The sequence below is a fragment of the Schistocerca nitens genome, chromosome 9 (genome assembly GCF_023898315.1).
Source record: "Schistocerca nitens isolate TAMUIC-IGC-003100 chromosome 9, iqSchNite1.1, whole genome shotgun sequence".
NCBI classification, from domain to species: domain Eukaryota; kingdom Metazoa; phylum Arthropoda; class Insecta; order Orthoptera; family Acrididae; genus Schistocerca; species Schistocerca nitens.
This window is the reverse complement of record NC_064622.1, coordinates 476464827-476481632: the sequence shown is the minus strand read 5'-3', so window position 1 is coordinate 476481632 and position 16806 is coordinate 476464827. Positions and strand designations below refer to the sequence as shown.

The 16806-nt window shown below is 37.9% G+C and overlaps 1 protein-coding gene across 1 annotated transcript in view; it reads right to left on the bottom strand.

Moving 5' to 3' along the window:
- LOC126203050 (GDP-Man:Man(3)GlcNAc(2)-PP-Dol alpha-1,2-mannosyltransferase) overlaps nucleotides 1-16806 on the bottom strand; it is a 71981-nt gene that overhangs the window by 8858 nt on the left and 46317 nt on the right. Inside the window, exon 8 of the mRNA XM_049937288.1 lies at nucleotides 10824-11022. Coding sequence (XP_049793245.1) covers nucleotides 10824-11022 — 199 coding nt within the window. The remainder of the gene's footprint in view (nucleotides 1-10823; nucleotides 11023-16806) is intronic.

Here is a 16806-nt window from a genome sequence, read left to right as displayed (position 1 = left end):
ATAATTCCAGCATTTCCGAAATGGCGCTTCAGCAGCTGCTTAACTGGATTTGCAATGTGTGGAGATGTGTCATCTTGCATACAAATGATCCCATCCACACATCCACCCTGTTGGAGAGCTGGAATGATGTGGTTGCACAAAAGACACTCACAGCGCTTACCAGTGACGGTACAGATAACAGGACTGGAAGCACCTGCCTCTTCGAAAAAATAGGGCCCTATAATAAATGATGCCATAAATCTGCACCACACAGTCACCTTTTCAGGAGGAAGTGGTGCTGGTTGATTTGCAAGTGGATTTTCTGTTGCCCATATTTGACAATTCTGTGTATTGATATATCCTGTCAGATGGAAGTGGGCTTCATCTGTCCACAAAATCTTCCACGTCCAACCACTGTCCCCTTCCATGCAAGCAAGAAATTCTGAAGCAAAGTTCTCTCTTGCTAGCAAGTCAACAGGAAGCAACTCTTAATCATGGGTAATTTTGAATGGATAGCAAAGAAGAATGTTTCATAGGATTTTACGCACCGTGCTCACGGGTATGTCCAATGTTCGGGCAATTCTCCGTGCACTACACGTTTGCACACCACCACTCATCTCCTCCTGCATTGCTGAGGCCACTGCTTCCACTGACGTCAAATCAATTTGTTTCCTCCCTCTACCCGGTTGCACACCAAACGAACCCATCTTTTAGAATTTCTGAATCATTTTCTCCAGACCCACGACAGTCATCGGACCAATGCCTTTTCTCAAACCCTTCAATGTGCGGAACTTCTCCAGAGCAACGTGTGCACAGTCATCACTCTTGTAATACAGCTTTGCAAGCAGAGCGCAATCCTGTATTGAGACAGTCATGGTGAACATCGCAGATGCGAAAGGATGAAAAGCTGTGTACCCGGCGTGTTTATACCAACTTCAATGGGTCATGCACAAGACAGGTGTTTTCATTTACGTATTGTGACACATACAGTGCCATCTATTGATCAAATTTCACACTAGTTTTCCTTCTTCTGTCATACGTTTTCCCCCTTCTCCGATAATATTCCATTGCAATTTGACGACATTCTGACCAGTGGTGTGATTTCTACAGTGTTATGGAAGATTAACTTTAATTATAATCAGCCTGTACATTACATTAGCATTCTCTCAGTTATTAGAAGTAATGTATAGTACTATGTGTCAGCAAGAGCTGTGTGGAAACAATTAGGAGAATTCGTCAATTTTTGTAGATGGACATTGATCATTAATCATTTCACATCAGCTAACATGCCTAGCTCATAATACTGCCATCAGTTCCTTGCTTTGCTTGATGACAACAGCTCATATAGTTCACGCGCTGTAAGTCAATATAAAAAGCAACTGCATGGCCACGCATGGCTATTGCAAGCACCTCAGGCTGTATTGTAAGCACATCACTTTCTGTTGAATTTGTTTTATTTGTGTGTTCTCCATTTCATAATATAATTGTTTGAAACTCACATTCTCTAGTTGCGAAATGAGTTCTAGGCAGTTTTTCTTTCGTGAAGAAGAGGCAATCACAAATCTTGTAAACTGTGTTTTAGATATTCTTCCAAACACAGCAATATTTCAAATGATGATTTTTTTTTTCTCCAGTTTAGAATTGTAAATATATTCTAGATATATGCTTATTCAAAGCCTCTGCTGTGCACCCTAAACTCACAGGTCACAAAGAAAAAGCACTGTCAGACTACTGTGTGAGCTTTGAGAACAGTTACTGCAGTTCCCAAAATATTTAACAAGACAACGATATGTAGTAGCCTTTATCCCTTTGCAGTTAAAGAAAAAAAATGAGCTCACTTTCTGACGGACATCCTGGCAACTGACAAGAAGCAGCTCTGACAAAATATTGTTCAGTGCGCTATAGCAGAGGGAATGAAGTGAAACTTGTTAGCAGAGCAGAAAATGCTGTGTATCTCTACATTTACCACAATGTTTTGATACCTGCCATACAAAATCATTAGTGTGGACCTACATTGCACTAGGTATAACATTTATAAAATAAGCACACAAAATATTACTGCAGAATATTTTTTAAAAATGTGTGTCAGCACTTTTGCCAGCAGAGTGTCAATTTAAGTCTTCTAGAGTGCCTAAATGCATTTAAACCAGACACGAATGGATTAAGCATGTAATCTTCAATTTAACCTTAAGAATATGCACTAGGGGAATATGCTCTATTGGTCGCTAAGTAATGCCCAATATTTATTAACATGTAATATCAGCGTCAAGTAAATGAAAAAATGTGCAATGTTGAAAATAAACTCACAGGACCACTTTTGTAGGTAGTCATCAAATACTATGAAGATAAACTTTCTAAAGCATCTTCTGCCAATGTCAGAGTAAATGTCATCGCAGACACAATGGATATTGAGTTTGTGCTGCACTCAAATTCTACAAAGTGCTTTGCATAAATGCCTCATCGGCCTCTTCTGCCAGTCTCCCAGAACAGACCAATAAGATGGTCAGCTAGTTTTCTTCACCTTTTTCCATTAAACGTTGCCTGCGAAGAATTACAAAATATTATCTACAATGAGGCCCTGATTGCAGTCAAATGTAACAAAAGTGTAGTCATTGCAAATATCTGTCACCACATCAACAATTTTGAATGAAAGTACAATATATGGTGTGTCAAACAAAATTTCTGAATAGATTGAAGATTTCTTGGTAGAGATTATGCAGCACATTATCCTCAACAGAGAGTGGTTGAAAGAAGAAAAAGTAACTTCAGGTGTGATGCACGGAAGTGTGTTGGAACCCTTGCTGTGCACTTTTGTATATGAACGACCTGGCAGACAATATGAATGGTAAGATCATACTTTTTGTACATTATTAGTAATCAGGTACAATCTAAAGAAAGTTACACAAACATCCAACCAAATCTTAATAAGCTTTCAAAGCAGTCCAAAGATTGACTACTTGTTTTAAATACAACATTGCACAGTTCGCAAAATGTAGAAAATAAATACTGTAAGTAAAATATCAGTGATTCACAATTAGAACCAGTTGAGTCTTACAAACACCTGGGTATAACAGTTTGTAGGGACCCATCATCTAGCAGTAGCATCTTTGATTAGCAATCAAAACGTCCTACGTCCCATGTTCGAAACCCGTCACAGTTTGAATTTTGATTAATAATCAGCATTTGGCAGCCAAAGACTTGCAGCATAAGGAAACACCCTCATTCTGCCAACGGCTTTGTCAGAGAGGGTGGAGGAGCGGACAGAGGTTCAGGGCACTCTTGTCCCTGGTGTTGGAAACTGCCCCTGAAGGCAGAAGAATCAGCAATGATCAATGGCATTTGGATGTGAAAGGCAGTGGTTTCACTGCATTAAAGACACCTAATGTGTATCTATAGGAGATGTGGCCCATAACTGAAAAAGTATCATGACGATCTCTAAACTGGCAAAATATACCAGAATAGTCCCCCATTTAGATCTCCAGGAGGGGACTGCCAAGGGGGAAGTAACCACGAGAAAAAGACTGAATAATCAATGAAAGGGTAACGTTCTGTGAGTCAGAGCATGAAATGTCAGAAGCTTGAATGTGATACTGAAGCTAGAAAATCTGAAACAGAAACGCAAAGGCTCAATCTAAATATAGTAGGAGCCAGTGAAGTTAAATGGAAAGAAGACAAGGATTTCTGGTCAAATGAGTATTGGGTAATACCAACAGCATCAGAAAATGGTATAATGGGTATAAGATTCATTATGAATAGGAAGGCAGAGCAGAGAGAGTGCAAGATGTATATGTGGACAAGGAAAAAAAAATTCCCGGATAAAAATACATTTTCTCCCGGGTGAAAATACACTTTTTCCGTATTAAGTGACAGTATACTTTCCATCGGAACTGTAAAACTTATCAATGGTTTTATACAGCTGCATAGAATTTCCCAACACTTTAGAAAATGAAACTCAGGGGGGAAAAACACGTTTTGGAAAGATCTTTGATGTGCAGCAATATGTACGCTGCATATTTTCATATTATGAAAGTACAAATTCGAATTCCACTAACAGGAAAAGTTAATGGTTTAACTTAATATACAAGAACAGCAAAGCTTTTGCATATAATAATTGTCCCTACGGTTAATAAGCTACAAGAGAAGCTAAGCTTTCACATATAATGTTGATCTGTTTAGCGCATGTTACATTTTAAGATACATCACACAAATATGCCAGTAATCTTTTTAATACTGACATAAATCTCTGATCTTCTGGGCTCGAAATTCTTCTAAATGGCTGCTCATCAAAGAGTTTATTTTTAAATGAGAGCAAACACACTGTGATTTAACAAATTCATCATACAATCTCGTGTGTAGTTCATCTTGCGTAAAAGGAAATTTATTTTGAAAATGACGCTTTTCGAACCACAATTCACAATATTTTCCCACGACCTATTAGAAATAGATTCATTTCAGCAGTTGCCAGAGAGCGCCAGATAAGAGGCATCACCGCGCTTGCGCAGCTACAGTGACATAGGGACCCTGCATGTTCATACGTGTGAAATATTAAAAGATCTTTCTTACATTATGTCATAAAAGAAACAAGACATCAGAGGATACTCCAAGAGCTTCGGAATTTCGTGAACCATACTAAAATGCATAGTTCACCTTAAAGTGCACATTCGTGTGTCCAGATTCCCAATGATGTGGACCTCCACCTGATATTAAGCTTTTCAGTGTGGTTTCACACGTAAATTTTCTTGGAGTAACAGTACTGTATTATCTCGTGCTTGGTTCTTTATTATGGCGTAATGCCATACATGCTAGAAGATGAAAATGTGCACATGAAATGCAGCGAACAGTTGAAACTAGCCAATAGTGTGGAGTTAAACACTTCGTTTCAAATAAATTTACTGCCTCAGCAGGAAAGCTTAATAAAAACCAAGTTTCTTTAGCAAATCGAAGAAAAATAACTTTATTGTTCTGCAAGGCAATTAATGTTTGACTGTCAGAAAGGAGGAGAAAAAAAAAATCTGGAAGTAGTAACATATTTTAGCCTTCCGTAATTATGTGAATGTATTTTAAATCACTTGATAGCTCCCAGCCACAGAAATACGTGTTGTTTTCATTTGACGTGAGAGCAGTAAACAAAGAGGAAACAGAAAAGTCACTAAATGTAAACACGGGTCACTTGAAGACCCCCCCCCCCCCACTATAATTTGGACTGCTCTGCTCATCAGAACGTAAAAAATTAAAGCCTTTTCAAAAATAAGTTCATTTTGTAGCGTAGATCTTTCTGAAGAGTCTGATACATAAAACATACATCTTCACGGAAATGTAAGACACGTTATTTGATTTTAAGTGAGCTGAAGTGCAGTGCCACACATCTTTAAACGACATTCTTATACGACATGTCACTGTATTTCTGTCTGTAGAGGGATTATCTGTAACTAGAAGAACAAGAACTCTTCAGAAAATCTGGACTCTTTATTGCCTATTAGCTAATAACTTGCTCTTCTGTGTGAAATAACATTAAATAAAGACGAGACATGCAAGACAGTACATATTTCTTCAATCCTTAGGTCTCAGTGATTTTTCTCTCTAATCTTGCTACAGCTTTACATGGCATGCTTTCCTTTCTGTAAAAGAACTATTACCTCATTAAAGTTCGTCAAACAGTTTGCTACATGAAAAATCGAAATGTTGTTGTCTAATACTGAAAAAGCTGTTAATACAAATAGTAGCCAAGACTGGTGCGGTTTCTCGATCTGATTAGATCTATTTTGTCACTGTGTGATGGATAAAACAAAATAGGCCTTTCCAACACTGCAGCAATTGTAACACACACCAAATAAGCCAGACTGTTTTGGCAATAATGATCATTTTTATAGTACGACCCAACAATGGGCTGTTACGTACAAATGAATGTTCTCACAGCATGTAAATCAAATAAAATCCTCTCAAGTTTCTTGCCACTTCAATCTCCAGTATGTGCATGACAATTCAGAAGGTGCAATCTTTCCTTCCTTCCTTCCTTCTGGTGAAGAACATGCATTCCGAAATGTTGCAGACACACTGGCCTAATGCACTTTTGTCAAATTCAGACTTGTTGGAGACTGCAGCTGCTGCACAGTACAGCTCATTGATGACGTACAGCTGCAACCAGCCACTAACAGATTTTAGGTTGTTTTATTCAAAAAGTACCATTACCAATTTTGAATCATTCAAATTGATTTGAATTAATCATCAGGCAGCTTTCACACTTTCGTCACACTACATGTTACGTTTGTTTACAGGTGAGATGCCTTACCATAAACAATAATTCACAGTCACAAACGTATAATAAAAATGGTTGTGCTACAAGGACAAGTTGGGATGTAACTTGCATGAAATGTCCGCCTGGAACATCTGTTTTTATGATCTTTTTTTTCCTCACAGCAACCAAGTCTAAATATCTTGTTATACCATACATACGCCCACTACCAGACCAAAGCAAACTTATTAAAAAGAACAATATTAAAATAAACTTCCCTACTAACATAAATTACAGCAAAAAGCAATCCATGATTTAAATCCTTCCATGGCCCCCTACAATTAACAAATATAAAAGCTGACATGTGATTCGTGGCCAAAATAATTCTTTGGTAAGGCAGGTAGATGTGTTGAGATTAGATACAAAGAACAGCTTGATGCTTAAGGACTTGGAAACTTACACAAATCTACATCAGCAGCTCACATTTTCACAAAAAATCATTCAGCGAGAAACACTGGGAAAAGTGTGAAGATATTACACTTATCAGAAAGATGAGCAAATGTGAGTCTGCTAGAAGAAAGAGGAACACGTACAAACAAAAACAGCTCCCTTGAATACAGTATCTTTAATGAGCAGACTGAATTGGCTAACAATCCATTCATGAACAACTTTCAGAAGGGACTCCAATATAAACAAAACTACTCCATCTAGCTACAGAAAAAGTAAGGAATCTTATTGTATGTACACTCAAGTTCAGAAAAAAACAAACACCTTGAACGACTAGAGGTAGTGACATATATATTCCCAGGAGATGAATATTAGTATGCTCTGCAGAAATGACAAGCATTTGAACAATGTTGGCATGTGGGTTCAAAGTCAACATTGATATCGTGGCACACCACCACCTCCAGGTAAAATGTGGCTGTTGCTATCATTGTCACTATACTCTGAAGGTAATGGACTAGTGAGACTTGAGCAGACGTGCAGCATGCCTCGCAGATGTATGCGTGAACTGTCAGTTTGAAAGAGAAGGTGTTATTGGGATGAGAGAATGTGATGCATCCATCAGGGAAATTGCTGCTTGTGTCGGACGAAGTGTCTCTACAGTGCAACGGGTGTGTACAGAATGGTTCATAGAAGGCCGTAGAATATGATGAAATGGGCCAGGTCGTACCACCCAGACCACCCACCAAAAAGATAGACACCTCATCTGAATGGCATTGCAGGACAGATCTGCTTCCTCCTTGGTTCTGGTGCAACAATGGAATACTGTAACACAGTGTATGCTATGTGGGTTGAAAGTCCATCACCATTTTGTTACATCATGGGTTACATGTGCATCGTCCATTTCTCCACTACCTTTGATTAATGCGCAGAAACATGCTAGACAGCAATGGTGTACAGAATGTCACTGGACAACAGGAATGACATCAGGTAGTGTTTTCGGACGAATCCAGGTTCGCTGCAGACGGGGAACACCATCACAGTGATTGCATTCGCACATGACATATAGCACCCACTCGAGGCCTTACAGTGTGGGGTGCTATCGCGTACAACCACAAATCACAGTTGGTGCAGGGTTGGTTGGTGGTTAGTGTTTAACGTCCCGTCGACAACGAGGTCATTAGAGACGGAGCGCAAGCTCGGGTTAGAGAAGGATTGGGAAGGAAATCGGCCGTGCCCTTTCAAAGGAACCATCCCGGCATTTGCCTGAAACGATTTAGGGAAATCACGGAAAACCTAAATCAGGATGGCTGGAGACGGGATTGAACCGTCGTCCTCCCGAATGCGAGTCCAGTGTGCTAACCACTGCGCCACCTCGCTCGGTAGTTGGTGCAGGGCCCTGCCACCAGTGTGACCTACATGAACGACAATCCACAACACACCACCCTGGTAACCATTTTTCAGCAAGACAATGCACGACCACATGTTGCTGCATGAACATGTGCCTTCTTAGTGTCACAGGATGTCAGCCTTTTGCCCTGGCCCGCCTGATCACCAGACTTGTCGCCAATCGAAAATGTGTGGGGTATGGTGAAAACAGAGGGTGCTGTGCTGTGACCCAAAGCCAACCACCAAAGATGAACTTTGGGACCAGGTGAGTGCAACATGGATGGCTATACCACATAACGCCATTCATACCTTATACGCTTCAATGCCATCTATTGCTCTGCTTAAAATACACAGGAAGAAATAGCACAACAGTCTGTCATCTTATGAACTCTGTACCTGAACAGGTTTGCAATAAAAGTCCTCATAGATGTATGTACAAAAATTAATGCTGATTTTTATGTAAAGGTAACATTCAAAAGCGGAAATGTTGTCCTTCAAAAAACATTACTTGATTCTGAACCAAGATGAATATTTTATTTCATTATGAGAGACTGTAATAATTTACTAAGTGGGTTGCAAACAAGGAATTCCGCCACTCTTCAAGTACTAGAATACGGAATAGAAACGTTGCCAACTTCCCACCAGCTTTACAACATGATGGTGAAGTTCAGATAAAATAAGAAGGAAAATTAATCCAGAATGAAATGTCCAAACAAAAAAATAAATCAGATTAAACTCACTGTAATTGCCACGAGAATAAATTACAGCAGTAAGACCCGTCGTGGAAATACCATAGTACCAGCAGATGTCAGTAGATAACTGGAAGAGCAAAAGTTTGAGATTTGGACTGAACCATAATTTTGATAATTTTTTATGCATTTGGTGCTGTTGTTACATATAACTTGTAGCCTAGATGATTTTGCAGTCTCTGTTTCACAACTGCTCAAGCACAGCATGACGGAAGTGCTGGAGGAGAAACAGTGGTGCGTTACCATTTTGGCTGGGAACTAGATAAGTGCAGTGAAGTAAACAACCAGCAAATTCTGTCATATTGTCAACCATACGAATCTATATCGTGTACTTTGGATTTTTAGGAACATCTACCATGTTTAAACTGCAGTTTACCTAAATCCATTTATGTTCAGAATTTAATGGACTTTAAAATTGGACGAATACTCAACCATAGTATGGTAAAAGTAGAGACAGAGATCAGCAGTGTACTTGTGTGTTTGGGCTGCAAAATTGTCAATGCTTGCTGTGATGTACAATGGGAACTAAAGGGAGTGTATCAGATGCTGGTTCTAGACAGCCAATGAGATGGTGGCAGGCAGACAATACGCAAGAGACATTCTAACAAACTACTGTCCACATAAAAGTGAAATACATTATGTATTCGAATAAAAACAGTTGTGTTCCCAGGGCCCGAACTCAACCACAACCCCAGAAATTACAACTTATTCAGAAGAAACAGCCAAATATTTGAGACAATGAAGACATAAATTTTGTAGCTGTGCTATTACGGAGATGATTAAAAATACTTATACCACAGAAGACGGTTAGTAAATGAAAAATATGGGAAAAAAATAAATGGACTGAAAATTAATATAAACCACATCTTTGTCTTTATTCTAGTCTTCCTTGTATTATTAAAACACAAACAATCAATAAATGGCATAAATTTAGAATAGGTGTAGTGTTAACCTCTTAGGCAGATAGTTTATGTAAAAAAAAAAAAAAAACCAGTTTTAATTTTGATTAGTCAGAATACGTTAAAAATGAACTTTTCTCAAGAAGATTCTTGGAGTCATCTTATAATTAGAATTGTCTTATACTCAAGTAAATATGGTATTTTGTCACTCATAGAATTAAATATTAAGAAATTTTTATGTACTGCTGTCAGCACTGTTCATCAAATAGCACATAACGTTTTCACATACCTCCTTATCCACATTTATTTCTCAGCCAATCTGTGAAATAAGTTTTATAACACTGTAGTTCACTAAATTCCATTTATTTCCATTTATTTCTCTGTATTTCACATCATAAATTTAATGTAGAATAAGTTTTCAATTTAATATAACAGTAACCTGCATTTCCTTTCCCAAAATGCCACATCTCTGTAATATATCACTATACTGAAGCATCTCTGATACTCACATACCTCGTAGCCACTCCACATTATTTCCATACATTGTAAGTTAGTCATACATTGTAAGTTAGTCATACATATGATGTGGATTTCTAAAAAGTTTTGTGGCTTAACGAAAGTGCTTAATAATGAAAACCAATGAGTAAGTGTGAAAATATCAAAAACTATACTGGTGTGTCTAGTTGGAGAGAAACTGTAAAAGTAAATGTTCCAAGCGGACATTTCATTCGAGTTACATTTCAACACAACTCTACAGCCCAATCATCTTTATTACATGTTTGTAAGTGACTTTTTGTTCATCCTTGGGCAACTCACCTGTAAAAAACTCACCTGACAAAAGCATCAAAACCGTCTGACGACGAATTTTATTAATTTAAAACTCATAAACGTACTTTTTGAATAAAATACCCTAAAACCAATTTCTGGCCAATTCCTGCTGAACACCAACAACACTGGATTGATGCAGCAAGAAATCTGAAGAAGACACTATTGCAGTAAGGCATTCTGACTAATGTACATTTCACCTACAGGAGTACACACCATATGTTACGGCATGGAGTTAGCCAAATACTATGGAGTTAATGCTACTTTTGTAGCTCATATTTACAAGGATCATCAAGGATTACTCACCTATTCCAAAGTGCTCATTCCACATCGCATGTAAGCCAATAGAGCCTTCCTCCAGTTCCCGTCTCAGTTCTTCATAAGGAACATTCACTTTGAATTCAACGTTGTTTTCTAGAGATAAGTGTTTGCACAGATCCTTCATGTCCTGAACACGCACATCGTCTTCAGCATTCCGACATGAGCCAACAAAGATGAGACGCAGCTGAAACACAATTACTAATCAAGAAGAGGAAGTAAAACTTTTCATCAATACAACCTACATACACAATGTAGAGATTTCTTCTTTGAGAATTTTCAAAGCTAGATCTTTTTTTCTCTCCGAAAGGACTACATTACAATTTATGCCAAAATATGATTCACAACAGTGGCACATGACCTTCGAACTATTCAAAAACAAGTTGGTTTTGTTTTTATGGAAAATATTTGAAGGACTGACTCAGTTGCCTTATTTAGGTGCTGTGCTGTTATGCATAGTTTCTGTCTTGGCTCCTGTCTGGTCGTGTAAATATTACACATAAAAATAAATAAAAAACTTGGCTGAAGACACACAACCCCACATTCAAGTAAGAGAGACGAGCAAAATAAATGTATCATACACTGAGGTTACTTCATGTCAGTTTTTTTTTTAAAAAAAAGAAGAAGAAGAAGAAGAAGAAGAAGAAAACTAAAACTACTTCTAAGAAATGTTTGTAACAGATTCTTAAGTGTTACAGAAGTTGAACAAAAAACTGGCACTCCAATATAATTCTTTTATTGAGTTTTTATAAGTATTACAAACCAAGTTACTTATTAAATGTGGAATATTTTCACATCCAAGAAAAGGATTGTGGATTTCTACCTCAGCTTCACTGAGGCCTGAAAAGTTCCTCATAGTGTTTTGAACTAGAGATGACATACGAGAGATTTTCCCCTTCCTGCAGTGTCTTACTTTTATGTCACGTCTTTTACTCTGATGATGCTCCTTTTAATTCTCTTATTCTCTTACACTGTTCTCTCTGCACATCCTTCACATCCAATCGTAAGCTCTGGTTTTCACAAACTATAACCTTCATTCTTTCATGTTTCTTACAGCAGTGCCAACAGTAGTCATGTTAATAAATTCTTAAAAATCCAGATTTTGTTCAATTATATCTGACATGAGCAACCTCACATTCTGTCAATGTGTTCCATAGGTTCTAATATTTCTACATGATGTGTTTTGGAGGTGCTGTCAGCCCTTTTTTAATTACAGTACACAATTAGCGATGTACAATCCTACAATGTATTGCAAATCCTTTCAAGATACTAAGCATTATGCTTCATATTCCTGGATCATCTGCCAGGTTTGTTTCCTAGTAATTACACACCTATGATATGCAGCTCAAAGCAGTACCCATCACAATTAATAAGCTCTTCCACCACACGTATTTCCACATGTTTTTTAATAACTGAACCCCAGAAGGATCTTGTCATGGCCAAGATTTCCATGACAAAAATGTCCAGAGAATGTCCTGTGGAGATAAAATGCTCATTTATGGAAGATTTACTGGACTCGGGAAAAGCGAGTGCTGCAATAATTTTCAACACAATTTTTGTTGATATGATATTCTGTAGACTTCAACCTTCCACAAACTTATGTCACCCTTTTGCAAACTGAGATGCCTTGTGCTACTCTTGCCTTAGTAAAGGATCATCTGGTTTTTCTGACTCAGTTATTGAAGGATCTGTGGTCTACATATGGCGGAAGATGATATGAATCATGATGGTGGCTTCCAACTCATACGGTGTAGGACTCAGTCATTTTTTTTAAATTCTTACACAAAGACAAGATTTTATACCTAACGCAGCATCTAGCTATGGTTAACTATATTACTTTTACCACTCGACTTTGACTCTGCAGGCCAGCAATTAAACAGACAGTGTTCATGCAATAACACTGTCACACATGCTTCTGCGTATCTCATATGGAGCAACATCCAGGAGGACGCTAAACTCAACTGAGTGCTGTCTCACAGCTAAAACCTATGACACCATGACTGGTGAAGTTTTACAAGAAGCTCAAAATTTAAGGTGATCTAAAATACAAGATGCCTGTAATAGTTTGCACACTGAAACTGTCTCAGAATCTGGTGGAAAACCCAAAGAGATTCTGGTCATCCAAAAGGTACACTTGCACCAAGACACAACTGATACCTTCACAGAATGATGATAATGGTAATATTACTGACGTCAGTGCCACTAAAGCAGAGTTACTGAACATGGTTTTCAGAAATTCTTTCACCAAAGACAACAAAGTAAATATTCCAGAATTTTAATCAAAACAACTGTCAGCAAGAGTAACTTAGAAGTAGATGTCCTTGGTATAGCAAAGCAGCTTAAATCACTTAATAAAAGCAATAACTCTGGTCAAGATTACATACCAGTTAGGTTTCTTTGGAAGTATGCTGATACAATACCTCCATACTTAGGAATCATACACAACCACTCATTAGTCAAAAGATCCGTACCTAAAGACGGAAAAGTTGCACATGCCTCACCAATACTCAAGAAAGGGAACAGGAGTAATCTTCTGAATTATTACTCCAGTAGGATTTCAGAACATATACTGTGTTCAAACACTGTTTATTACCTCGAAGAAAATTATTTATTGATGAACAGTAACCACTGATTTAGAAAATATTGTTCTTGTGAAACAACTACAGTGGAACTTTGATTTTATGTTCTGTGATTTTACGTTTTTGGCAATTCTACACCATAAATTCATAGCACCTGTTAGAAACCCATAAGATCTATGTTAAAAATTCTCTGCTTTTACGTTTATTCCTAGTAAGATTTACTTGCTTCTATGTCCTTACTTGATGTCTCATTCGACTTCGTCCCAGTTTCTTCCTATTGACATTTGATGTGACTAAACGAGTTATAAGTGACACGAAAGAGAGACGACTCTCACTGTGGGCAATGGCAGAGATAAGCGAATATTTTAGGCTAGTGCAGAAAGGGGAGACGTGAGAGAGGAAATGCTGATGTAATCAATCAGTGTTGCCAACACAACTCGCAACGTTTAGCTTCACCGGGCAATGATGATGGGGAGAGTACATTTCACACAACTTTTTGCAGGAACCGACGCAATCATAATGTAGTGGCGCCATGAAAATGACCAGCAACGAGGCTATCGATTTGTCTATCGCTATATGATTATTGCTCATCGTTTCACTTGCAGCAATTTAAGCTGTCCTTTAGGTTCCTGCTTAACCATACACACTGAAATCTTCACATATTTGAAGATGAACAGTGAAGTAATTGTGACAAGAAACAATATGAATTTTATTGCTGCTCGTTTCACTCGCACAAAAGTAAGCTTCCCTCTTAGGGCACATTCGGAAATTAACAGGCATATATTTATTTCATCCTTCGTTCTCTAACCAGACAAAAATGTTTAATATCATTGAATATTGCAGAATATATTGTATTATGATCACAATAAATGTGATAACAACGCTAAGTTGAAAAAAAAAAAAAAATAAAATAAAAAAATAAATAAATTAAAAAATATATATTGGCATGTGGCAAGTTGCAAACTTATTACATCTATCTCGGTTAACCATGACGTTACTCATCATGCTACATGTTACTCATCTGAATTTTATACTATGCATTTGTTGTTATAAAATCTCTTGAAGCCTTACATCCTAATGCTTTATTAACTGACATTTAACGATAAGTGTGACGTATTTGTGATATACTTTCAACGAACCACTACTATGAAACGGCATACTGCACTTATATGTCACACACTACGAAGCCAATGAATAATCAAAATGCACACAGTTCACACAGGGTCGTTCACCGTGCTTGCAAAAGAAGATAGTCGAAAGCTGACTAGTCACGTCACAACTGCAAAGAGTAGTAAGAAACTGTACCCACACTGCTACTGGAAACGTGTTTTTGTTGGAAACATTATTTCCTGCAGTGTATCACACCTGTTTCTGACTTTGTTTCTTGTCTCTGTTTCTGTCCACACTGGGAGTAAATATTTCTCAGTGTATTCGCATCGTCTGCAATGTTGTCTGTTGCACTGTTTTTGTATTGTCTGCCATGTCTTGTCTAGAGACAGAAAACTCTAATATGTGCTGCTGCATTATTAATACTCGAAGTTTCATGCAAACACAATGAAAGAGGTCATCGTCGCTCAATCCTATTTTATTTATTTATCGTGACTTGTGACCTGAAAGCCACAACCCTCTCTGACTGTTTCATAGCTTTACAGAATAAGGTTGCATTTATCAGAGTATTTCGTAATTGGTTTTGAAACTATGATATTATTTGATGGACCGTTTGAATAGTAGCTTGTAGTTGTTGATAAAAAATCAAGAAAGCAATTACAACCAGACATGCTGTTAATCTTAGTTTTTGTCGGCGGGAGATTCATTCCAGAACCTTGAGTATTTATTTCACATTTTGAAGCAAGCTACGACAAAGACCTTATTTTGTTTTCTACACAGTCTTTCTCAGTAATCTACCAAATGTAGCAGCAGTTTTCTCCAAAGCATCTTGTTTTATAGCCGTTCTCGTACTGCTTGCTTCACATATTACACAAGCAGCCAACAGCCTGGTACAATGATAATAACTCGACAGTCTGCTGCCTCTCTCCAAATAATGAAACGTATTTGCTAAATTTCTGTTATGCAATAAATTGCGCAAATCTAAAGGCTGTGAATTCATCGAAGTACTTAGGATTACAATTACAAATAACTCAAATTGTAACACTCAGATAGATAATGTTGTGGGGAAGCAAACCAAAGACAGCGATTTATTGGCAGAACACTTAGAAGATTCAACAAGTCTGCAAAAGAGACTGCCAACAATACAACTGTTATGTCGTCTTCTGGAGTACTGTTGCACAGTGAGGGATCTGCATCAGATATGACTGATGACAGACATCAAAAAAGTTGAAAGCAGGGCTGCTCACTTTGCATTATCGTGGACAGAAGGTGGGAGAATGCCATAGATATGATATGTGAACTGAGGTGGCAATCATTAAAACAAGGTGTTTTCATTGCGGCAGGATTTCACCATGTAATTTCTATCGCCAACTTTCTCCCCTGAATACGAAATATTTTGTTGGTGTCCAGCCACTTATGATCATCACAATGAAGTAAGAGTAACCGGAGCTTGTATGCAAAGATTTAAGTATTCGTTTTTCCCATATGCTGTTCGCAGTGGAATGGCAAAGAGATAGCTTGAAGGTGATTAGATGAACCCTCTGCCAGGCACTTAATTGTGACTTGCTAAGCAATCATGTAGATGTACATACAAGTGCACCAGCATGTCATTCTGAGTAAACTTAAAGTGCACCAGCAATCTCCAGTGTGAAGATGGCTCTCCAGTGTGAAGATGGCTGCCTGATTGTCAGCTGCAATATTTCAACATCACCTGACTGGAATGCTGAAACCTTGTGAAATACTATTAGTATTGCTGATTGTCGCTCAAGGATTTATATAGCCCATTCCTTGCATGACAAGTATTTTTGAACATTATGCTCAGTGTGCAGATTGCTCTAGGTATGATTTTACATGAACCTCAGATCCAGCAATGAACTGGGGTTGGGGAAAAACCCCATCCTCTTCTTGAGTGAATTCTGCGTCTACTCACTAGTGCATGGGTTCCTATGCAATTACTCGACAGTTTACTGTGCTGGATACAATATTTCTTAGCTGATGCTAATATGAAAACCATTATCACTGATTTCTTGTGAGAGCTTTTCCAAGAAATAATCAGTACAACTGGCATAAGGGTGACACCTTAGATTTGCTATACATACATACACTGCTGCATCTCCTGCAACAGTACAGGAATCAGAAAAAATCAATACTTTGGATATGGACAAATTGAATCATTTGCAACATGTTTATTTGCCACATTAATTACTCCTTGACAGGCTCCTCAGAAAATGATGAAGGAATTACTTTAAATGTGGTCTGGGTCAAATAATTATGATGGATGTAAG